The sequence below is a fragment of the Molothrus aeneus genome, chromosome 11 (assembly GCF_037042795.1).
Source record: "Molothrus aeneus isolate 106 chromosome 11, BPBGC_Maene_1.0, whole genome shotgun sequence".
Classification (NCBI taxonomy): domain Eukaryota; kingdom Metazoa; phylum Chordata; class Aves; order Passeriformes; family Icteridae; genus Molothrus; species Molothrus aeneus.
In genome coordinates this window covers 14,138,015-14,163,742 of record NC_089656.1, presented here as the reverse complement: position 1 = coordinate 14,163,742, position 25,728 = coordinate 14,138,015, and the positions used below count along the sequence as shown (strand labels likewise).

General features: G+C 48.2%; 1 protein-coding gene across 1 annotated transcript in view; it reads right to left on the bottom strand.

Moving 5' to 3' along the window:
• The window catches only part of PLEKHG4 (pleckstrin homology and RhoGEF domain containing G4), an 82,376-nt gene that overhangs the window by 6,575 nt on the left and 50,073 nt on the right, over window positions 1–25,728 (bottom strand). The window contains exons 11-14 of the mRNA XM_066557645.1: window positions 20,305–20,443; window positions 17,846–17,968; window positions 17,143–17,334; window positions 992–1,935 (exon numbers count right to left, since the gene is read on the bottom strand). Coding sequence (XP_066413742.1) covers window positions 992–1,935; window positions 17,143–17,334; window positions 17,846–17,968; window positions 20,305–20,443 — 1,398 coding nt within the window. The remainder of the gene's footprint in view (window positions 1–991; window positions 1,936–17,142; window positions 17,335–17,845; window positions 17,969–20,304; window positions 20,444–25,728) is intronic.

Genomic DNA, 25,728 nt, shown 5'->3' with positions numbered 1-25,728 from the left:
GGCAGTGTAGTACCAAGCATAACTACTCCAATGTGTCCCTTCCTCCCCTGCATTTCAGCCTTCCCTCAAGTCAACTCCTCTGGCTGTTCAGAGAACAGAGCAGTGGAACTGTCTCAACTGTCTCACATGGACACAGGAGGCCTGCTGCATTGCTCCCTTGAGAAGCAAAGTGGTCACCCTTCTATCTGCTGGTGCACATTCCCTGCCATGAGCTTTTCTGGGTATCCCAGGGATATCAGAGCCCCCTTCCAGAAGATTTCACTGTCCCCAGCCATTTCACTCAAGAGTTGTAACCATGGTCCCCCAGCATCCAGCACTCTTTTCTCATCTCTGCCATTAATTTTTTTACTTTGATTTTAATTTTTTTCCAGTGAGAGCAACTGAAAGACCTGCGTCAAGATCCTTTGTCAAGAACAGCTCGTATCCCTGGGCTCTCCAAAGCATAGGCACACATTATAGTATGACAACAAAGCTGAGATTCTCAAGGATAGAGAAGGAAAACAGCACAAATGGCAGCTGTTGGACACCCAGAGATTTCAGCCCCAAAGCACAAATATAAACACCCTCTCACCTGTGATGCTGCTGTCACAAGGTGCTGGATGTGCCTCCCTACCAGTCTGGGTACAACACTCCCAAAAGTCTGGGGGACAATGCCCTGAACTTCTGCTCTCCTACTGCACCTGTACTCCTGGCTTTGTTAGGTCACTGAATAATGTTTCTGTAATCCCTCATTCTCCAATGGAAGCAATGTTCAGAGACTCCCTCTCCTGTCTGGGAACTGAACTTTCCCCTCCTAGAGGAATCACATTGTGAGGGAACATCCCTGTAGGCTTGCTCAGCATCACATACACACATGCAGGGAAGCTGGAGCTACAGCTCCATCTGTCCTGCAACCAATGCTAAAGTAACCAGCACTACAGAGCTCCTCTAATCTCTGCTGGCTGCCTTTCCACCATCCTGAGAAAGAGAACCCCAAATATCAGACACTTACCTGCCCCAGCTCCTGGCTTCTGACCCGGAGAGGCAGCCCCTCTGTCCCTCCAGCAGGCAGTCTGCAGCCCAGCTGCTCACAGCTGGCTGCCGCAGAGCGAACGTCCTGTCCACCAGCTCAGTGCTGCTCACCTCCAGCCCCTTAATGAAGACGCCGGTGTTGCCGTACCTGGCCGGCTCGCTCCTCTGGCAGCTGGCCCACAGGCTCTCACCATAAGGCAGGTCAAAGCTTTGGGCCTTCCGGAGCACCTTCCTGGGAGGCAGCTTCCCAGGGACTGGAGTGGATGTAGAACACTGCTTCACCTCTGGGGCTTCTAAAATGCTCTCCAGGTTTGGCTTTTCTTCAGGCAGCATTGGAGACTTACAAGCCCTGCTGGTGAAAGAAATTCTGCTTGAGTGAGGACCAGGGCTGAGAGGAGCTGGGCAGACAAATACTTCCCCAGCATCGACATCTCCAGGGCAGCTCAGGGAGGGCGAGGGAGCTTTCTCCCTAGTCCACTCCAGACAGCTGTTGGTTCTGTTGTAGCCATGAGATGTGCTCTGAGTCCTGTCCCAGTGGGACCTGGAGGTGGCCCCCTCAGAGTGCCTCCGGTGGGACAGAGTGCCAGTCTCACTGCCAGCCTGGGGCTGCTCCCCCACAGCTGGGTTGCGGTCTGACAGCAGAGACTTCCTTGTTCTCAAGGCTGCTTCGAGTTTCTTTTCAAAAACCAGCTTGGTCTCCTGGCATTTAGACCATGCAAATTTCCACTGCTTGAGCCCCTTCTCACTCTTCAGCTCACAGGCCAGCTCCTTCATCTCCTGGAACCGGGCAGCACTGATGTCCGGGTGCTGCCCCTTGTAACTCTCCAGGCATTTGATCACATCTGCACAGTGCTCGGCGGAGCTGCAGTCCTCCATGCTGATACAGGCAAGGTGTCGCATCCCTTCCAAGGCCCACTCGTACGCCTGCAGAGCGAGTACAAAAAGCAACAGCCAGTCAGAGGGACCCAGCGAAGAACAACCCTAATTCAGTGCCTGAAGATAAGAGAAAGGATCAGTGTCTGGCCACCACAGTTCCTTGAGTGTAGAGAGTGGGGAGGGCTGCTATTGTCAATGGGGCTTAACAATTCAGCAAAACAAACAGCCCCTTATGCAGAGGGCTTCAGCTGTGCTGGCTGCTCTGCCACAGCCCCACCTCCCCGCCAGGTCCCTGGGAGCTGGCGCCCACACTGCTGGGCATGTTTGTCCTCTCTGGGCAGGGGGGCCCAGGGAAAGCTGCTGCTAAGACTGCAAGAATTCACACCTCAGTGTGGCCCTGCTCAGCATAAAACCTGGAACTCTCTTTCCTCTTTTGCCCAGCCACTTTCACCACTGTCAAGCAGGACAAGGTCAAAGGGCACCAGTAAGCTGCAGGCAATAGGACTGCTGCTCCCTACGCTGTTTTCCCAGAGCTGACAGCACAAAGAAGCCACACCTGGGCTCTGTGGATCACCCCAAATGCTTTGACCCATCCTTGCAGCAAGGAAGAATCTGGGACTGTGCAGCTTGTGCATTTTCTGTGTCTGCTGGCAGCTTGTGTGGTGTGCTGTGTCCTGCCTGCCTGGCTCTGCTTGCCACTGCACTACATGCTTGTGCTCGTTAGTCAAATACTGAGCTCAGCAGTTTATTTCTAATACTCCAGGAATGCTGGAAGCAGCTTCATGGGGCTTAACTCTAGCAGTGGTGCATATGCTGGCCTTGCTAAAACAGTTCTGCTGCATCAGTCAACCAAAAGAAGTGGGACAAAATGTGGTCCAGTGGGACAAATACCAGGGAAGAGTGAGTGTCTTATCACCATGGAAAGAATGGGGCTCAGCACCAAGACGTGTCATCAATCAGAAGCAGAAGAAAGACAAACATCTGACTTAGGTTCATAAGCCACCATTTTCTCTATAAAGAAGAGATGGCAAGATTTAACGATAGAGTAAATAAGATGTGACCAGCTGCTATAGGCCTGGCTAGAGAATTTTAATGGTCATCAGTGAACACACAGGGTTATTTGTTGAAATCAGATATACAAGGTGGGGAAAACACTCTGGACAGGGCTGCCTAGCATCTTCTACCAACTGCCCAACATCAGTGGATGTGCAAAAACACCACTGGATGCCTGGAAGTGAGCCAGACCATCTCTACCACTTAACCTGTCAGGCCCTGTGTACCTGCAGAGAAACAACACTCATTATTAGTGCCAGGAACAAAGTGATTGGTTTTTCCATTTTCCATTTCCTGAGCAGCTTCACTGTAGCAACCTTCACTCAGAGAGCTTAAATCATTTACTTTTATGCAGCTTTAGACATCAAGAAAATCTACCCAAGCTTTATGCAAGCAGACATTGCATCCCCATCAGGGACATGGTGGTCAAACATATCAGGTGCCAGGCTCACTCTCTGCTGGTGACAGAGACAGGCAGAAGGTATTTCATTCACATGATGCTCACTCCCTGATGGGAATGACTTTGACAGCCAAACGCTGCTGTTTGTAGGAGACCTGAATGCCAGCACAGCCTGCAGCCTGAGCAGAGTCACTCTAGGGCCAGATTCCACAGGAGCTCCCACAGCCATCCACATTCTCTTTTGAGCTGCAGCTGCATGGTGTGCGTGCAGCCAGCCCCATTACTCATGCAGAGCAAGGAGCTGCTTCAGAAACACCAGCAGCTGCTCAGGGAGAATGCTTCTCAGCACCACACAACTGCAGCATGGGACAATCCAGAGAGCAGTAGCGCCCTTTCCAAAGAGCATCAACAGGCCCCTGACCTTCCTCTCTCTTGATCCAGGCTTTATGCTCCAGACTTGCCCACTGCTGGCAGCCAGGAGGGATGTGCAGAGGCAGAGGACGTGTCAGATTTTGGTGTGAATCCGCATTTACCCTCAATGCAGAGGTTCTTCTATTTCCTGGAGGTGGAAGCATTTCAAGACGAGGTGAATCCCCAGGCCCAGCAGATCTGCACAGCAGTGACAGATGGCCTATTCTGCTGTGGGGTTTTGAGCTGCCCCCTCCAGCTGTACATAAACCAACACCAGCCCCTTACAGCTCTGCCCAAAGCAAGGGCTGGCCATCGGTCTGGGCTAAGAAAGGGCACATCTCACCTCTCTGGCTGTGGAGGTCAATGGGTGATCCCCACTGAAGGCTGCATGCTGGCTGCCATTTGCTTGATGGGAAAAGCTGAGCTCAAAAGACACAGAGAGCTGTCAAAGAGAGTGCTGAGAGCAATGTTCAGGAGAGGGACATCCAGCAGACCTGCCTGGACTCTACAGTAACCAGTCAGGAAGGCAGATGCCTTGTGAAGGCCTTATCTAAGGCTGGGGTACTCATTTCCATGCACAGATAGGAGAGAGATAAAAGAGACTTTTATTTCCTGGAAACACTGCAGATCTGTGTGTGACTACTGTGAGGAGGGATCAGGGCTGCAAAGCACACAGGACAGCAGCCCCACCACCTCTCATCTTCATATGGTCTCTGTCTGTTCTTGGCAAGGACCCCAGGGCTGAGGAGAAATTACTCTCAATCTCGATGGCATTTCCTTCCATCACCAGTGCCTGTCACAGGCCGGCAAATAGCTCAGCTTTGTTCCCTGCACAATGGAGCAGCCCTCCACATCCTGCAGCTTTGCTTGGTAACAGGCTAAGTGACCACCAAGGCTTTCTCCAGTCACATCATCCGCTTCAACTGCCCCTTTTTGCACATAAATGGCAATCCTCTCCAGGGACCAAGTGTGCCCCCATCCTCGTGCAGGCAGCGGTATTGCTGTCACCTGTCCCCCAGCAGGGCTGCAAACAACACTCAGCCAAGCCAGGATACAGCCCTCTGGGTGAGGGGCTTTTGGGGAGCAGGCAGCCCTACAGCTTCCCTGCAGAGCTGCAAGAGCTGCTCAGATAAAAGGAGGCACCTGTGCACAGGGAAGCTGAAATCTTCCCAACCATGTCTGGAACCAGGCAGGAAAGAGCCTGTACCTCAGCTTTTGATCTTTACAGTCAAGTTGTTACTGAACCTCTCAATTACAGGATTAAAGACAAATGTGCTTCCTGCATACGCCTGACTGACCTATCCTGCAACAGGCATCAGCAACAGGTTGGTCCTGCCAGGCTGCCCAGGGCTCTCAGGGAGCTGCCATGCTGTAAGGAAAAGGCAGGGACTTCACTGGATTATGGTGCAACCCTCAAGCCCATCATCCTCTGCTGGTCTTCTGATCATTTCACCATGGACAAGGCTCGCAGCACATCGAGGACGGGAGCTCCTGGAGTCTGTTGGGTTTGGCACCACTAAAGTACCATCTGCAAACACAGGCTCAGAGAAGTTGCTCAGCCCTGGCTCAGGGCACACTGCCAGCACTGAAAGCCTTCCAGGGGTCCTGGATCCTCACCTGAGCCACTACTCAGAAATTACACCTCCCCAATCCAAACTTATCACAAACCTATCAGATTCCTTGTATACTCAAGGTTAAGTGACCTCTAAGACACCTTCTGGGTAGCCAAAAGAAGGAGCAGGCACTGTGCATCTCACATATATGCCAGAAGGGGCAATTTCAGGGGTCTGTCTTTGTCCAAACCTCTTTCATCCCTTCCCGTGGGGAGATCATGACAGTAACTACAATTTCTTTACAAATATGAAACTGAATGCCTGAATAGGCAGAGGTAGGCAAATCAACTTTCTGCAGAAGAAAAATGCACCTGGGTGGGTAACTAACTTTGCTGTGAGAAGGTTTCCTTTGGAATCTCAAGTGCCTGCACAGTGCATCTTGAGACAGTCAAGATGGCCCTGGTGGGAGCAAAAATGCAGGCAGGAATGGAATCATGCTGGGGGGTATGAGGACTGAAGCACAGCAACAAGACAGACCAAGTTTCTCACTCTTCTGTGGTGATGTCCCAGGACTGGAAGCCCCCATCTCCCTTGCTCTCTACAGCTCAGAGTGGGGGAAGCAGCATAGCAACTGAGTACACTGTCAAGGACAGCAGAAAAGGAACTGACATAACAAGCCCTGATCCAGCTTGGTGCAGCTCCTGCACCCAGGCTGGGCTCCACTCTGCTGTTTCTCAGTGAGACACAACTGACTGTAGGTCTCTGTGGAAAGAAACAACTACACAGCCCCCCATTTAATCAGACCTCCTCTCACCGCCACTGTACTCATTTTAAATGCCCTTAACTTCAGCTGTGAGCTTTAAGAGCAAAATGAGGTTAGCTTGCAGCAAAAGAGGCAAAACTGGTGCAGCCAGAAAAATTAAAAGCATTACAGGTACTGCTGTGAACTAAACAAAGCACTTCCCAACAGCTATGCAGGGTGTCACACAAGCACTGAGTCCCTGCAGCTGCTCTGCTCTGCTGGCCACCCACACAGCCTTGGTACTGACCCAAGTGCAGCTCAGACACAGATTGCAACAATCCCAGCACAGGAGTAAAGTGTGACAGGGACTCACCAGAACACCATTCCAAAGTAAATGCAGCTCAATTGCAAGAAAATGCTACTGCCATTATTGATGTTTATTTGGGCTTATTCCCTCTAAAGTCCAACATGGCTTTAGGTTGATTTGAGAAGTGACTCCTGCTCACAGCACTGGTGTGTCCCTTGTCACAGGCTGCTGCATGCACGGTGGTAGCAGGGACCCATGGCTGGAGAGGGCCTTATATGCTGGCAGTTCAGAAGGACCACGATTAAAAAGCTATTTTACATCAAAATATACTGAAAGCAAAATTACCCAGGCTTACCTTACTTACCACAAAAAATGTCAGCTGGCAAATGGTGACAAGACTAACTCAGAGATCAAGCAGCTTCAGCAGAAAGTGGTCAGCTCACCACACACTTGGATCTGCCTTAGGCTTTCCTCAGGCTCCCACCTACCAGTACTAACAGCACCCATGAAGAAAGGAGCAGGGAAAGAGCAAGATTTCAGGATCTGCAGATGTTCCCTTGGCAAGTCTATCTGTTGGTTAAAAACTGGCTTCATCCTACCTTGCCATCTGTCCAGAGGGAGTCCAAACCCTGGCTGTGCCCAGCTCTGTGCTGTACATTATCCCCTACAGCCAGACTGAGGCAGGGCCCCTGCTTCAGTGCATCATCTCAGCTCTGATTATTCACAAGCAAATGCTGCTAGCCTAAATACCAGATTGGGGGGCCTGGTAACCAGAGACAAGGCAGAGGGGGAAGGGACCGCGCTTCACACGAGAGCTACTGAAGTGTGCAGAGAACACCCTGACTGGGCACAAGCCAGATACCCCTTCACAGTGCAAAAAACAGGGAGAGAAAGCATTCCAACTGACCCCAAATTCTAGCAAAATGCAAAGTAAAACGCTACCCAACATATAAGAGCTATGGAGCAAACACTGATCCCTCCTAGACATTGTGATGCTTTTTCCACATCTCTACGAGCCAAAGCCCCTGCTCACTTCTACCAAGATCTGTGGCTCCATGAGCAGGCAGCTCCACTTGCACAGAAGAAACCATGTAATTTCAGAGCACAAGCATTTCAGCAAAGCCACCACGTTAGAAGTAATCTCTTCTCTATGCAGAGGTTTGCTGTTACTCTCCTATCCTGTAGCAGTCAACTTTTCCAAACTGCATTTGCAGCCCCTGTCTGCGATTCATTAGAAGCACAAACCAAACCAATCAAAACTGTGTCCTACATGAGATGTAGCTGGTAAAAGCTCAGCTTTAAAGACTATGAAAAAGACTCATGCTCTTGAAATGAAGAGCTAAACTATTTCTGAGCTGCTGTGTAGCTCAGACAGCCTCCCCTCCTCCAAGGGAGAACAGACCACTGAAATCTTTAGTTTGCCTAAAACTAGCTGCTAAGGAAAATAAACTTTAAATCCTGTATTTGCATTTCTGCCAGTTACCAAGTGCCAGCTGCTGTACAAACACTGTGGGAGGGCAAAGGATGAGAGATGAGCACAAACTAGAAAGTCCTTGGATTTAAGCATAAGAAAGCAGAACAAGCAGATACCCCACAGCTGGGCAGGAAAGAACAACAAGGGGTCAGGGAAGCAGCACCTGTCAGGGTTGGTCTGGGCATGCCACAGTCCGGGTACCATCAAAGGCTGCTCATTAGAGCAACGTGCTTGGACATCCTTTTGCAGCAGCTCTCTTGAACAGAGCTCAAAAATCCCTCCATTTGCCCTCTGGGAAGCCAGGAATGACAAGTCCAGGAGAGCCTAATTACAGGCAAATATAATTGGCTAAAATAAGATTGCACATGATTTCTGCTCTCTTGACGACAGCACGAGGACCCAAAGGGCAAATGTGGCTCGCTGTGCTGGAGCTGTCGTGCAGGACGCGTGCTTGCCCTGCTCTTCTCTAACTGCTGCCACTGCCAGGCAGCACCCAGGGGGGTCAATCAGAAACAGGGTGACTCACCTGGTGAATCACAAGCAGCTACAATAACCCCTGCTTCAGAGCAACTCTGAGATTCCACAAGAGCAGCCTGTGCCAGTTTCACCATATATCTATGTACAGGCACACACGTACATGTGTATGACATGCATGTGTATATTTACTTGTGTGTGTATGTATAAAATCACTCCCTAGGTAGCTGGGCAGCAAGTGGCAGATCTGCTTTCCTCAAAGCTCCAGAGTTTCTCATGACTGTAGCTTTGGGTAGATTCTGCACTGACTATTCTCCCCCTACTTTTCTGTCTCACTATAGAGATTTTCTCAACATTTAAAAGCTCCCAGGTCCAGAAGATCAGGGGCCAAGTCTGCTCCCAGTAAAACCAAAAACTTCAATGTTTGCCTTTGCTGCAAACCAGCCTCTTCACATTTGAGGCACTGCCCATTTTTTCAGCAGCTTTGTTCACCAATGAGCCAAAAGCCTCATGCTACCAGCCAAGCTCCAGATCAAGCTACAGCGAGATGCGTGAGTCACCAAAGCTGGAGCTGGCAACTTGCACAACAGCAACAAATTACCCTTTCAGAGGCTAATGTCACCTCCAAAGGTTTTTTGCATGCTTTGCTTTTACATCTGTCCTGACAGTCACACCATCATGCTGTTCCAATACCCCACTGTAATAGCACCCCACAGGCAAGTGTGGACAGACTGGACTGTGGTGGGTGTCTCCCCTCTGCCCTGGCTCCCTTTTAATGAGGTTCCTCATGCTCCATGCTGGGGATTGCAAAACTTCCAGTATGCCCTTAGGCCTGCATGGAGAAAATGGGTGCTTTCTCTGTAGTCTTCATTTCACATCCTTTCCCTTGTGACAAGCTGAGCCAAACTCTGCTTAACTATAGCATGATGTGTTGGGATCGCTCTGCACTGCACTTTGGGTGCTTGTGCCCCAGGAGATGTGGAGCTGAAACTTGATCTCGACACCCAGCACATTTCACTGGGTCTCTCCTCTGCAGGGGAACTGACAATGCTGGAAACAGCTCCTTGTTTAAGAGCACACCAAGATGTACTTGGAGGGTGCAAGGCCCTGCAGAGCAGCCGGAGGAGCCGGCAGAGGCAGCGGGTGCTTGGGAGAGCCCTGTCCATATGTCCAGGGCTTTGATATGCAGATTGAGCCATTGTGAGATTCAGTTCCATCTGTACACTGAGGGGAGCTTCATGACCAGATTGCTTGAACAGATCTATTTAACTCCCATGACTAAAGGGAATTCCAGTCTCCAGGAGGATCCGAGCATCCAGATGGATGCCAGCACACAAAAATTCAGAAAATCTGTCACCCTGTGCAGCTTCTATCCCAAGATTAGAGGGGAAAAAAGTACCCAAATTTTGCAATGCACAAGGCTGGGCCCAGCTGAAGGGAGATCTCTGCTGGCATCAGATCTCACACTTTAAGAACACACATTCCCCTCGCACCTCAGCTCCAATGTGAGCTGAGAAATCCCTGAACCTGCTGGGTGGAAATGCTGTTTCCCTGCCACGACTGACTGGCTCCCAGTGTGGTGTTCCTGCAGGAGATCTGAACACACCTGAGAGAGGCCCAAGTCTTTCAGATAACTGTCAATTTATGCTCATGGCGGCCAAGGACACCGAGGAATTTTTACACAGATGTGCTCTGACAATCAAGGCTGAAGGTGGTTTCACCATGTCAGGCATTGCTCCCTGCATACATGCAGTGGCAGAACATGCTGGCACTCCTTGGGTCAGGGAAGGCACATGAAGGGCACACACCCCACATCCCAACCTGTGTTACACACCGGCTGGCTCCCTCAGACTCTTCCTGCTGTGTCCTCCACCGAGGGAATTTGGCCAGCACAGTAGGAGGGAGAAGGACCCCAGATGAATCAAGGCTTTGCCTCTCTGCACATGTCACAAACACATCACAGACCTCATTCTGCACTAAAGCACTGCCTGAGGTGCTGGAACAGGTGCTCAAAAGCGTCTTAACCCAAGAACCTCTCACCTTCAACTGCAAATTGCGCTTGGATTTAGCACATGACAAAAACCTAATTAATTCACTGCTGCTGCCCTGTAACACTGAGGGACAAATGAGTCTCACACCTATGTTGTGCAACCAGAAAGGAGCACTGAGTGCTGGTGCTAACTACTATTTAGCTTTTACCTCCTGCCACAGAGCTTGCCAGGGCTACTGCTGTACTGCCCATTTGACCATACAGTTTTTGGTGAAACATAGCAAAAAATAACCCTAGCACCAGCAGAGCTAGAAGTGATTTACTGAAGAATTTGTAAGACAGAACAGTTTCCAAATCGCTAATTTTGCAAGACAGAAAAACCTGATCTGTAACAGATCAGATTTAAGTGTTCAGGACTTCTTGTTTGTACAAGAGGGCTATCTCCAAGGCAAAGCAGAAACTTTCTAATGCATGAATACACTTTGATAGGAAAGTAAACACTAGACTCTTTTTAACCTTGCAGGAAGATTTCTCCAGCAAAAACCTGGCAGGAAGGAGAGGGGAGAAATCTCACGCATTAACCTTGCATGAACTCTGCCAGAGGATCGATTTTCCTTGAGGCTCATTCCCCCAACTGCTTCAGGCTGTGCATGAAAAAGGACACCCCTGAAATAGGAGAACAAATCAGACTAGATGTCTGTCTAGGGGCACGACTTTACAGGCATAACTGAGGAAGGAGAGAGAAAGAGAGATGAGACAGCTGCTGTCAGACAATGCTGAAGCCAGACAACAGTGGCTTCCCCTAAAACAGCACAGTAACTATTCCTCTCCCATGCCTTTTGGATCTCCTTTCATCATCCTGAGAACTTGCATCAGTAACAAGATCAAAACTGTTATTTGGGAATGTTATGCAAACCATCCCCAGAAAAGCAAAGACAATCTCTGCACGGAGGTGTAGAGAGAATAGTGCATATTAAGTCCCAGGGACTTTATTACAAACCACAGCAAAATCTCATTTGCTCCAAGCTGCTGTGGGGTAAAACCATGTTCTGACCTGTGCAGAACTGCTGGCAGCATCATGGAACAGGGACCTATGTCTCTGTTCACAGTAAGCTACAGTAAGGATACACCGAATGTCTTTTTTTCCACTTTGGTGCTAAGTTCTACTCTGTGCTTCTCCAAGCACATTCCCAGGGCAGGGAATCATAGAACCCTTTCAGTAAAATTACTTCTCAAACTGTGCCAAACAGCCTGCTACAAAAAAATCACACTTTCAGGTTGCAGACACCAGGATCCTTTCCAGCTTCCCACAGATCAGCATTCACAACCCTCCTTTTTTCATCAAAGGCTAAGAAAATAAAATCAATAATTTATCACCTGGAAGGGACTTTTTTCCCTCAAAAAGATCATCTGCAAAATTGTATCTGGTACATAATCAGAAATGAAACACAGGAGAAAACAAGGTATCAGCAGGTCTCTGTTCTGAAACTTCTGGGGAGAAGTCAGAGATAACATTTGTGGAAGGCAACTTATTTAGCATACTCTGGATTTCTGCTGACAAATTTAAGATCAGATCTGAAAGCTGGGAGTGCTGTGCCAGCGGGTCTCAGTCACCTGGGGGGCAGGAACCCAGCAAACCTTGGAACAGACCAGGAGAGCAGCCCCTTCCTTTGCTGTCCACAACATTTGACAGAAGTCCTGGAGGCTGAGAGGTACCACCTGCCCTGCACATACATCCAGTCCGTCTGCAGCACCCAGCCCCCACAGCAACTTCTAGCTGCAGGTAAATTATGGCCACTGAAATGATCATGCAATAACTTTTAATAAAGAGAAAGAGGGAGTTCTAGTAAAGAGAAAGTCTGCTCTGCTACAGACAGCGCAGCCCTGGGATTCAGAGGGACCATGCAGAGATGCCCACAGCCCACAGGGTTCTGTCTGAGCGCACAAAAGCCGCACACAAAGCGCTCTGATTCACCCTGGATACACAGACACGCACAAGCAACCGAGTGAAAAGCCTTCTCTACGTTGTTTCCAAACAGTATCAATACAGCTCACACATCAGCCGGCACTTGGTACTTACAGGAGGGTTTGCTGTGTCCGTCTGCTGCCGGAGCCGGGATGGGGCGACTGTGACTTGGAGGGAAAGGTGCATGGAGATGTGCAGAGAGGCGAGAGCGATGGGAAGAAGGGCCCCGGCCCCTCTTTGGGCCCCAGAGCAGCAACACTTGCTCACGGGATGGAGTGTAAAAAGGCTGGCATTCCTACAGCAGCAAGGACAATGGGGAGGGATGAGGAGGCACTGCCATAATCAAATGCAGGCCAGCTGGCCCTCCCCCAGGAAGGGCAGGCACCTCCTTCACTTGCCAAAGGCTTTGTTTTCTAAGCCACAAAGAACAAAGTGGCTGAGGAGGAGAGCATAGGAGAACCCACTGTGGGGGCAGGTCCATCCAGAAGCACAGGTAACCCATTCCTGGAGATGTAAACACAGATGGAGAGGGGCTGGGCAATATTCTGCCCACTCCAAGCAGAAGTCAGAAACAGCAGCTCCTTGAGTGCAGCAAAAAAAAGACAGACAACTGAGGAACAAGAATCACCTGAGGCTGATGGTCAGGGGTCCTTTGAGGGAAAAGATCCAAGAGAAACAGAGAACACCACTGAAGGAATTGCTTGTGGAACAGAGCCCTAAGAAATCCCAAGAAATGAGAAACCCTACCATTTCTCAACCCACCTTGCCCCAAGAATCCTTAGCAGCAAGAACTGAAGGTGAACAACTTCCCTCAGAAAACAAACATAAGGCAAGGGCTCAAGCTGCAAGAGACTCACAAGCTATGGCAGGGCAATGACCACACTTTCTCTGAGCACCAGTGAGGCATCATCTTGCACAACATCCTGAGAAGCAGGAAAAAGCCCCCGGAGCTGCCTCAGGCCCTCCTGTAATGATACAGGCAGTTCACCTCTGGGCACCACATCACCACACGGCCACAGGGTATGCAGGTGCTGATGGGACACTGCCCCTTCTGGTTGGGTCACTGTTTTCTTCTACTTGTGCCAGCAAGGATCATGCACCTTCACTCCTGACCTTCAGCAGGACTGGCTGTCATCCCAGACCTGGTAGAGACTGTCCTGTGTGCTCTGGCTCACTGGACATGCTGCTGCAAGTAAGGTGCTCGGTTCTGACAGGGCACATTTCAAACATGCAGTCCAGGTAACCTGCACTTCCCTTGTGGTAAAGTCAACAACATGGGATATAAGAGTGTTCTGGGAAATAATTCACCCAGAGAGAGCTTAAGGAAGGAAAAATATGAAGGCTGATGAGATAAACAAGGAGAGGAAGACTTGCTGGGGCTGCTCCTGGTCTTGATGGTGTACCTATGGCAGTGTTATTATGAAGCCAGGATAGAGAGCAGGAGAAAAGGATACTGGGGACTGTCCTGCAGGAACCCCAGAACAAAACAGACATCAATGCTTTTGGTGCACCATCCATACCCTTGCTTGTTCAGCTGCCCAGTTTTTCCCCAAAGCACCGTGTGGTGCCAGATCCCAGCGCAGTCTTGGAACTGAGTAAACAAGGGACAGTGGCCAAACCAGGCTTGAAGCCACAGGGAGATGGCAGGACCCCGAATATACGAATATACCCACACTGACTTTGTGGTACTGAAAAACAATCCTCCAGCCCACAGTCAGAGGTGGGGAAAGCAGCTTCCTTCACTGTTCTCCTGCCTCAGCCCAACCATCATCCACCCTCCTGTTAGGCACCAAGAGCTCCTGCCACAAAGGAAGCGGGGACAAATGGAAACATCCAGCTTGGCACCAGTCATGTCTTTGGGGAGGGAACCCTGCCAGCCCATGTGCAAGCTCCATGTGGTCTGGCCCAGCTCAGGCTGCCTCATTGCAAGGAGCTCTGACAGGCCTTCAGGAACTGCCAAGCAGTGAAAAAAACCAGTACAGCACCTTGATAGGGCATATGGGGTTATGCTGTCCTGTCCCACGGCCTGTCCAGCAGCCACAGCCCTACAAACACCTGCCCACCACATGCAGGAGGGCCAGCACAGCAGGGCCTGCCATTCCCAGCAGGCAGTGAGGTACGTGAGGGATGAACACCATGATCCCCATGGTGGGTGCTCCACTCCTTTGGCACATGCTGAGATGTTTGGAGAGCTGAGCTTGCCAGCTCATTTCCATAGTGTACATTGCTTACGCATCCTTGGGCTTCTTCCCCAAATCCTGGGGTTTGGCACTCTGCAGGCTCCTTACAAGAAGGAATATCAAGGACATTGCTTATTGCAGACTCCTGCTGTAGATATGCCCTCAGATATTAGGGAAGAGAGAAGGGAGTCAGGCAGGCACTGACAAGATCAATGCAGGAGGGTCAAAAGCAGCTCAGTATCAGAAGACAGTGAAATCAGTTTAGATAAGATCTTCTGCTTATCCCCCACCTCCCAGACCACACCACTAACTTTGCTTTGGGAAGGCAGAAAGCATTCTGGAGATCAAGATCAAACTCATATGCACTGAAAGAACTTTCATGCTGTGCAGCAATTTCTGCACTGATCCTACAGCTGCAGGATGTATCCCCCTACACTCCTTGTTTCAGTTGGCCACTGGTTCACAATACACACATGGTATATTTACACCACCAGAATTGTTTATAACTCTACTGAAACCAGTGAGATCAAAATCCTCCTCCCTCCCTGAGCCAGCTGCCTCTCCTCCACACAAAGCAGTGTGAAAACACACTGTGCCACTATAATTTTGTTTTCACTGGGGCCATGCAGCATGAAAGGCACAACCAAGAGGGCTGCTGCTGCCAAGGACTGCATCCTGGAGTTTTCATCCACCAAAAAAGCTGCAATGCCCTCAGAAAATTAATGGGCCGTTGTTGGGGTCTATGTAGCATTTGTGTCTCTAGAAATGACCCAGGCTCTGAAAAGGTTTTGAAGCTGTGGAGAAACACACTGCCATAGTCATGTCCAACTATCCTGGCAGCCCAAGAGCTACCAGCACAATGTAACTTCCATGCCAGAACAGAGCATTGAGCAGCCTGGAAGCTTTGGGGAGACTTTAGAACACCTTGCAGAACCTGAAGAAGCTCCAAGACAACTGGAGAGGGACTTTGGACAAGGGCATGGAGTGACAGGGCAAGAGAGAATGGCTTCAAACTGACAGAGGGCAGGATTAGACTGGATATTAGGAAGAAATTCTGCCCTGTGAGGGTGGTGAGGCCCTGGCACAGGCTGTCCAGAGAAGCTGTGGTTGACCCATCCCTGTAAGTGTTCAAGGCCAGGATGGGGGCTTGTAGCAACCTGGTCTAGTGGGTGGCATCCCTGCCTGTAGCAGGGAAGTTGGAACTGGATGACTCCTTCAAAATCCCTTCAAACTCAAACCATTGTTTGGTTCTATGATCATGTGCTACAGTCCACATTTGTGCTCCAGAGACTTCCAGCTCTGCCTGGAAGGGTTCACATACAACCGATGTTTGGCTTGGCTGCAGAATTGTCAGTATGCCAAACAAGGCTTGGTGCTTTTGTGTGCCTCAATTTATCAGAAAAAACATGAGAAAACCCTTCCCAGGATGCCCCATGATAGCAAGGGGTGTTCAAGTACCAGAGCAGCCCTTGAACATCTCTGTTCAGTGAGGCAGAAAAGCACAGGTTCTTGCCATTCTCCTATGGCACAGAAGGCAATTCTCTCTCCATTGGGGTGAAAAAAAAATTACATCTTTCCACAGCAAGAGGGTCCCCCACCTGCACAGCAAACTGCAGAGATGAGCCAGAGCAGACCTGCAGAGCATCACCAAACAAACTCAATCGTCATTGCCCTGACAGCAGTGTTCTGGGCTGCCTTCTCCACTTTTCTGCCTCACACAGGATGCTTTTCCATGTTTTCATGTTTAGCTGAATTTCCTCCCTCCCCCCTGAGCACTTCTGGCTGCCAAGGCAGCTCAGAGACAGCAACGAAGTGGCACCTACATCTGGTACAGCTTAACTTTTAGTGTCTATTCTTTCTGGAATTTGAGAACTTCAATACCCAATGTTTGTACAAGTGTGGAATAAATGAACACAGGCTCCCTGGCTTTCTGTTCTTGCCAAAGTTGTATTTTAAAATGCACTTAGAAAATCCTACTGCTTTTTCATCAGCAACTTCAGAGATTAAAGAACACCAAATCCAACTGCAGATCTGCTAAATGGGTGCATTTGCACTAAACCAAACAGGTGGGAAGGTCAGGCACTCAGCACAGTCACCACACACATCGTGTCCTCCTGCTTCCCAGATCCCTGTGATGATCCAGGGATCCCTTGTTCCCTCAGCCACACTTCCCAGCTCTCCATTCTGGTGCTCCCTTTCCTCATGCAGGCCTCGCACATGGGAGGATTTGGACTGTATTTATTTAGGACTGACAAGCAGAGTGCTACTCCTGATGGGTTAACAGGCTGAATTGGCCAGTGTGTAAGGATATAGCAGGAAAATGCAGGCAGCCTATCCTGGCACGGTGGCCAGGACTGGACACAATCAGCCCACCACTTGGCCCTTGTCATCAGAGCCAGCACTGCCATAATCCTGCCCACTGTTGCCATGAAAGGGGTTAAAAAGCTCCAGCTCAGAGAGCAGAAAACCTCTATGCTTAACAGATGTGGACATTTTCTGGAAGACACACCCACCCCTTCTCCCACACACTGACTTGAAAAAAATCACTGCAGACACATGAGCATGAGGGGACTGCTGCAGGTTATAGATCCAGCTCCCTGATGGAGCAAATACTACATTTCACACCTTTCATAAACAATCTAGCATTGGATTGAGTCCAAGCAGACTTTTACACCCTCCTCTGTGCAGCAGATGCCTTGTCTTACCTTGTCAAAGAATTCATACAGCCTGACTGTTTCACAGACTCGGTGCCTCGTTTCATCCAGCTGGGTGCAGAAATCCTCCAGCTCATCTTCATAGGTCTGCAGCTTTATCCTGTAAGAATGCACATCCACAAAGGAAAGGTCTTCCCATTGATTCATCTTCTTTAATGCTTCCTGTCCCCTTTTGCAATATTCCTGAAAACAAAAAGGTATTGCTTATGAGGATAAAGAGCTGGAATCAACACTAAGTAGTCTTCAAGGCCATTAGCAGCTAGGGCTAACTAGACTGGTTTTTAAGGCTCAAATCACATGAGCAGGGGTGTCTTTGTTTACAGCAGAATTTTGAAGCCTGATCTCATGATTTACATTTGTTACACAGTAGCTTGTAAAGGTCTACACAGCAAGACCATGGCTCAGTCAGGATCAGAAAAAGGCAATGTTACAAGCACATCAAAGGAGGAACAAAAAAATCACATCTTTCAACCCAGTAGTTATTTTCCCCAAGACTGGTAAATGCCATCTACTAAGTGTTGAGCTGGTGGGTTTGTCTGCAAAAGGAGAGCAGGGAGACTGCAGTGAGAGGGAATGACACACACTTTGATGATGAACCCTCTTAGCACCATGTGTTTGGCTGAGCACATACAAGACACACATGCTACCAACTCAGATGCTGGAGAATATAATTTTCCAATCTGACAACACTTACACTGGCAACAAGATCAAACTCCTTGAACTGCTTTTGTGCTTGAAGCAGCATCTCCAAAGAATCATCCAGGTTGACAGTTTCCTTTAGCCGTTTTCTGCCAACGTTCTCAATCCAATTGCTGACCTAGAAGAAAAGGGATAAGCCCTGCTTGTTAGTCACCCTGTGCTACTCACCAATGTAGGCCTTTATGTGGAAAGAGCAAGGAACTCCTCTCATAATGCTGGTCATCTCATTACTGGAAAGAATGAGTGTAGACTTCTCCCCCCCCCAATCCAGCATTTCAGTCTGAGCCTCCTGCTCAGAGTTTTTCCACTTCAGGTTACAGAGTAATTGAAAAGCTCTGCTATTGCTCACTAGCCTTAGGCATAAACAGGGCAAGTGGCTGCCTGGGCTCTGTTTTGGGTGAGCCATGGTCTAAAGCAAGCTCTGCAACTTGCAGACTGGCCTGACATTCCTATTATTGTCACCCCCAACTGGGATCAAATCTCCTTGCTGCCAGATTTCCTATATCACTTCCCTTTTCTGACTGGTAGGACATGAACCATGTCAGTGTCAATGTATTGATGGATTCTTCCCATCTGCAATGCTCCATGGTTCTCTGGGACTCTCAGCTACTGGTTTTCTGAAGGCAGCTCTCCACAAAGCTGAGCAGCAACTGCATGTTCCTCAATGGAGCCCAGCTACTGCTGCAGTTATCAGCCCATATCCTCAAAGAGGGGTAGAGGACTGACTAAAAAGAGCATCCTAAGAGCAAAGCAGTCATAGGAGGGCAGGCAGGATAACACAGCACCTCCATCATCACTAGGTTTTAAAAACAGGCTGGTAAACTTGTCTGCAATGCTCCAGGCATAGGTGCACCTGGGGGAAGGGACAGACAAAGTGCTTCCTAACGCCCACACATCCTGTTTTCCTATGTCACCTGAATCCATATCCCAACTCAACCCCAGAGTCAAGGACAAACTCCTAGTTTTGTGGACTGTGAGAAGGTTACAAGGAGCAAGCCCACAGGCAAGAGGAAGAGATGGTGGTGGGTTCTCAGTACTGCAGAGAGGCACACTGCTGCTGCCTAGAGCTCCCAGGCAGGCTTAACAGCAGGAGCAGCCCCTGCCACCACTGGTGATCTACAAGCAAAGTAACACAGGAGCAGTGGAGTGTTACTCAATTCAACAAAGAAATAAAGTTCAGCTTAAAGCAGAAAGAGGTTGCAGTGCTTGCTTTTGTGCCTTTTTTCATTTTTGTTAGGTATTAGGAACCTGTGTGTTTAACAAGAGTCTCTACCAGGTTCTTGCAACACACTTCTTGTCCCGAGCACATCCTGCATGGCGCCCCAGTGTCTACCTGCAAATGGGAAGTCATTAAACTCCCAGATCCACCTTGGCCTGTGAAAACACTAGGTAGGCTGCAGCCTCCTTTGCAAATCGAGTTCCCACTAGAGGAGAGGAGCCCAGAATCACAGAACAACAATGGTGAAACGGATCCTAATCATGATTTTTAAGGTCAAACAAACTTCTCATTGTTGATGAGTTACAGCACAGGAAACCATGCAACTCCATAATCTCAGCGTTGAGTTCAGGCTTAGGGATCTGCAACATGGAACATCTGGGATCTGCAACACTGAAAGGACTGATCAGCTCTTCGAGGATGCTCAGATGTGAGCTGCTTTATGACTTTTTGAGGTGCTTTATCAACATGGCTACAGGTTTCAAAGGTCTTTCTGAAAGCCAGTGCCTGTTTGCTTCAGGTATCCCATGGCTGTCAAGAGTTTAAACAAGCACTAAATGAAGGGAAGTTGAAGGTCCCACAGAAGTGCAGAGGGTGGGAGGTTGAGCATGGCTCTTGGGCTAAGGACAAGAAGCTGTTCCCTTCCTGGAGCCTGGAAGGGAGGGCTGCACCCAGAGGGGAAGGAGGGTGCCTGGACTTATCAGATATCAGGGACCTGAGAACAGCACAGGAATCTAAACAACAGAGTACACAACAGGGATGGGCAGCCAGTGTGGGGCAGGGATATTCTGCAACAGGATGTCAGGAGACCCTGCAGGAGCTATAGCCCAAAGGGGACACCCAGACCTAGCAGCTTGTTGACATCACTCTGCTGCTTCTCAAGGTGAAGTATGAAGAATACTTCATCAACAGTCTCAATGAGAGGGTCAAAAAAGACACCCAACCTCCAAGTGTATGACTTACCTCTGAGCCACTTCACAGATGTTTATGGGGTTTGACTAATCCACACCTAGAGAGAAGCCAAGGGACTTTCACTTGGCATCAAGAGATACCAGGGAAATAAGTGGCTTGATTCTCAGCACTGCTGAAACTCTATCTCAAATTCTTATGTTCAGCTGTTCTTTTTAAGCATCAAGCATCACTGTACACCTTCACACAACAGATCAACAGGCCAAGTACCTGCTGTGGAACACAGAGTCAGAGGGCAGCAGCCACTGGAACTGACAGGTAGGTCTTACCTCCTTAAAACACTCTTCCACTTTCTCAAACTCCATCACCAGCTCCAGCTCCTGGATGCGCTTGTTTGACAGCATCACCAGGCGGTGAACGCCCTCATCAACTTGATTGTAAAGCACGCTGGCAGCGTCGAGTGCATCTCTGCAAGAGGACACAGGGCTGCTCAAGGCTTTTGCATTAGGTCCTTCCCCCAGCACTTCATGCAAACACAACCTGGCCAACAACAGCACTCCAGTCATCCTTCCCATGGAACCCACACAGGCCATCTCCATATGGAGAACAGGGGAGAATACTGCTGCTCCTTGCACATTATCATGATTCACCACTCTGACCCCAATGCAGATAACCTGGCAGGAAAGACAAGAGTATCTCCTCCCAGCCAGACTCCCTGCAAGATTTACCATATTTCTCACACTTTCAGCTTTTCATAAACACAGATCATTGCATCAATGGATTTTCACAAAACACGGGGTCAAGCAGTTTCAGTGTCTAAAACCACCATTTGAATTTAATTAAGTAAATAAGCCACCACTAGTAAGCAAATCTCTCCTGAGTGACAACAACAATATTAAGTGCCTGATGCCCCACTTACTGTCAGGATTTTCACCAGCCAAACAAATATGCAAAGTGTACAACAACTCAGTGCCAGGAGAAATCAGATTTTACAGTGTTGTGCTGAAGAGATTCATAGACTGAGCTCCCTACCTCCCACAGGCAGCCGTGCTGACCAAAGCCCAGCAGGCAACACCAGGAGGCACTCTCCCTGCCAGCCTGCCCACAGCACACAGGCAAGCATGGAGGGGTCAGGATGCAGCCCAGTGCCCTCAGATGCTGCAACCACAGTCTTGGTAAGATAATGAGTATTAGCAAATTCATTTTAGATGTGTGCAACACCTCTCCAGCACAGGCTTGGGTGAATCACAGATGGGATCCAGGAGACAGAAGAGCATTCAAGCTTATTCTTCTTGTATTTCTTTTGCTTCTAGATTTCCCCTCCTACAACCAGGGGCTCAAGAGACAGCTACAAGAAAACATTACAGCCTCCTTCAGCTGTGCTCTACACTGGCATGTTCAGTTGCCTGGTCATCTCCTGTACTCACCCTAAACCAATTTTCATTTCATCGTCTTACAACCTTCTGACTTATTAGAGTGTGGCTTTTTTATCGTATTATTAAAATTATCTAAAGCACTTGCAAAATAGGTAGCTAATATTGCTAATGGAAAGTGATTCAAACCAATTCAGTATACATGCTTATTTCTGTCTGGGTTTACAGGCAAACTTGAACCTATGAAATGCAACTGAATGTGAGTGTTTAGTAGCAGCCACCCTGTAGTTTTAATTGACACGAGGTAGCACCATAGGTCTGGACTAGCAGCTCTGCATAGCAGAAATCCACACTATTTTTCCATTCAGAATTCCACCCAGTGTGCAACAGCCAACTTCTCAAACCTCAGGCTCTTAGATACTTTTGTTTTTCCTCTTTGAAATGCCATTAGACTGAATGAATTTCTCCAAAGTGCAGCCAAAAATACCCAAATAGTTTCTGGACTAAGATCAGTGCTACTGCAGTACAGAGCAGACAGGTCCTCTACAGAGAATCTGCAGGCTTCAATGCAAAGATCCAAGCTGTAACGCTGCTCTGGCGTTTCCCAAAACTGCCATAAACAAACTGTGATGATATGAGCCTTCTGTTTTGTAATCCTTTCCTATGGACAGACCCAGATCCAACCCAGGAGACTCACAGCAGCAGTCATAATCATTGTCCAAGCTGAGCTCTGGAAAGTGTTTACAGAGCAGGTTGTGGAGGCCAGTTCCCGTCAGCAGCAGTGACACAGCTGGGACAGCTAATGAGAAACAGTTTGGACGATGGCTGCAAGTTAAATTTGGCAACACCATTAATGCTGCTCAGTTTTGTGCAGCAGAGCGTATCTGTCAAGTCCCATTTTCTGAGTAAGTCTCCAGCATACTGATGGCCAGACAGGCAGACACCCCTTGGCCTTACTCCCACAGGGCTGAATTCCCTGCTGGCATGAATGCTCTCATCCACTCAGGAAATGGATACAGCAAACACTCTTCCTCCCGCTGGCACAGGCAATCAGCACCTATAACTTTAGGCATTCCAGGCTGCTATATGCAAACCTTTTCAATTACCCCCCCATGAGGCAAAATATTTTTCAAACCTTTCCCTGAGCTTCCATGGAAATCACTTTGGTGTTGATGCTACTTCTTTGATGGCACTCATCAGCAAGCCAGACTGACCTGCTAGACCTTTCTGTAATAGGAGTCCTTATGTCCACCCAAGCCAGTGACAAAGCGAGCATCCATGGCTTCAGCACTTAATGTGGTATTGTCAGATGGCAACCTGATGACACAGGGACCTGAGACAAGGGTTCCAGCTCTGGCACTGCCTGACCCAGCAGAGAGTATGATCTGATTAGGGGATGGGAGCCAGGGAGTCCCACTCTGCCCCTTTCCATACCTGACAGAGGAAACAACCCCCCCATTGTCCTAAGTCTGAGCAGTTTTCCTTGACAGGAATCAGTAGCAACTTGGGCTGCAAGGCCTAACAAATACTACAGATTCTAGCAGAACAGACTGCACATTTCCCAAAGGCACAAAACACAGGCTTCCCTGAAGACAACACTGCAACTATGGGCAGGAAAAAAATCACCCTCAAGGAAGAAGGATAGGAAGTGATTTTAAAAAAAGGCTAAAAAAAACCCACATTTCAAGTTTTTTTTAAAACCAGAAATAGGTGTACCATAAAGTCACTGTGTAAAGAGGCTAATTCACTGAGCCTCTGTGGAAAAGACCAGTCTCCTGGAGACCACCTGAGACCAGTGCTGGCCTTATGGCCAGCAAACCCCTCCAGGTTAGGTTCAAAACTGCAGCAATGAAGATCTCCTGCTGGCCCACCAAGCACAGACCGAGGAACCCATTTCAGAAGAAGGGGCTTGAGTGAACTTCTTGGTATCCAACTAAAGGATTGAGAAAAATCCACCCCAAACAACACCTCTGGCCCGACACATTCCCACCACTGGAGTTATCCTGCCTCTGAAGATCTCAATCCAACCAAGCCTTTATGTACAGTTTTAGAAGGTGGAAGGGAGCTCCAGTTTAGAAGTGAGCCCTTTACCCATTGGATGTAATCATAAAATACATGTCTCAGTAAATAATGTGGCAGCTACAGATGTACAGAATCTACATATATATATGCAAATCAGTCATCCTCTCTCTGTCTCTGCTGATACAATGGTACTAAAAGTGACATCCAGTTACTAAAGACACACACAGAAAATCTTTGCTTTACTGACCCACAAGCATCTCAAACTTACCTGAAGTCAGTCTAAGATGCTTTTGTGAGTTCAGTTCAAAAGAAGGCTGGAAATTAACTCTTACCAGTAATTTGGGCTGTTTGGGGTTATAGAAGCCAAAATCCCTTACTCTTGTCATTTAAAGGACTTTTATTCCTCTGTGAATGCTTGCAGCAGGCTATTGATATCCTTATCAGCCACAATTCAACACTCTAAGGCTGCCCCTTCTCATGGTCCTGCCAATGGTTTCCTGAGCGACTGAAACAACATGCACAGAAAAAATATTTCCAAACAGCTCCTCTGGGCTCAGAGTCCCCAGACAACTTCAGGTGTGGCCTCAGACCACTCCTGCTCCTCTGTGAGTTCCTCCAGCATCTCAGCACCTCAGCTCTTTCAAAGACCAGCCACGCTGTTTTCACACATTCTGCCTCGCTTGGCAGGCATTCATTAAGCCCTCAATGTCTAGTTGTTGGTCTTCTGTTGCATCTCCAAGGTAACTCCATTCATATGTTGTCAGCCCCTGACAGTTCACTTTTACCAGCTGGACAGGCTCTCTGACTAACATCCATCTTTTACTCTCTTACACAGAGGAAAATATAAGCCTTTCCATGCTGTAGTATAAAGTAGGTAGGCAAACTGAGCCCAACAAAGAAATCACTCACAGTCCATGGGACAGTTTGGTTTTTTGATTCACTTGGGCACTTCAGTGCTCACAGAGAGGATCCACTGGGCATTAAGCCTGTTCTCCCAAACCTCTGTACATCTGTTTATCTATTTACACACACCCACATCCATTTGCTGATCTAGATCTTAAAAACTTCCTAAATGATTTCCAGTACACTAGTAAACTCCACAATATCCTGAAACAGGGAGTTTTATGGGGAAAACGATACTTCACACAAATATCTATTTCTTTTTCAGCTTCAGACTGAGTAGTTTTTAATTCCTGTCCTTCAGTACCTTCACAGCAGCTTGGAGTAAACAAACCAAATACTGAAAATTTGGTTGAAGAAAGAAGTGACTTCCATCCTGGCACACAAAGAAAACACCTGGTTGTTAAGGACTTTAAAGATATTTTAATAGTGGCCTGTGCAACTGAGCACGAAAGGCAGAGCTGTTTGAAGTCAGTGGAAAGTCTCAGCTCAGATTTGTGTGGATGCAGTGCAATTTCCCTGCATATGGGAGTGTGGTATTAAGAGTCTTCTTCCATGGTCAAATCATCAAAAGCAATTTTGCAATAGTGCAGAGTCAATATAATTTATAGCAAAAAGGAGTAGCTTGATGTCAGTTTATGTTTCCCCAAATCCTGTTTTCATTGGGCAATTATCATTTCAGTGGAAAAGGTTCCAAATGTCTTCAGCTTTCTGGAGAAGTGCCAAGCTGTTGTATAATGGTAGGGTAATTTTAAACCTATAATTTAGAAAGATCATTTGTGTCTAAGTCCATTCTTCAAAAAAAGCCAGCCTAGGAGAGTTACACTTGAGTTTTCAAAGTAAAGTACCTGTTTTGTTTTCAAAAAATAGATGGCCACAGAAGAAGCTTCCAGCAGAGTCACAAAAGCAGGTGCTGCCTGCACCATGCCTGCCAATGTCATTGAGATGTAAACAGGAGAGCACAGGGAAGGGAGCAGCAGAACCATCACTATTCTGCACTTCCTGTCTGCCCCTTCAAGAACAGCTTTGACAATCAGCAAGAACAGCAGATCTAACAAAGGGGCTGAAATCAAGAGTTCATCCTCGGACCAGCCTTGGCCAATTTTAAAATGGCAAAAATTCATGGATGGAAGGAAATACAACACGTTGGTAGTGTATTTGATGGGGTTTGGGCAAGTATAGGGCAGCTAACTTGTCCTAGGAAAATTGGATATCCTTAATCTGATTTGTTCTGTAATTTAGAAGAAACACAGTTGGATGTTACAACATTAGCCTCATCTAGTCTTTCACTCTCTTGGTGCTGAACTTCCCTTGTCCATACAGGTTTTAGCATAAAATGAAAAGGATCTGGAAATCATGAGATTTAAAGGATGGATTAGCCCAAGGACATCACCAAGATCATGTGTGCTGATACCTTGGCTACAAATCATTTAAAACATCCTGAGCAATGCTTCTGGA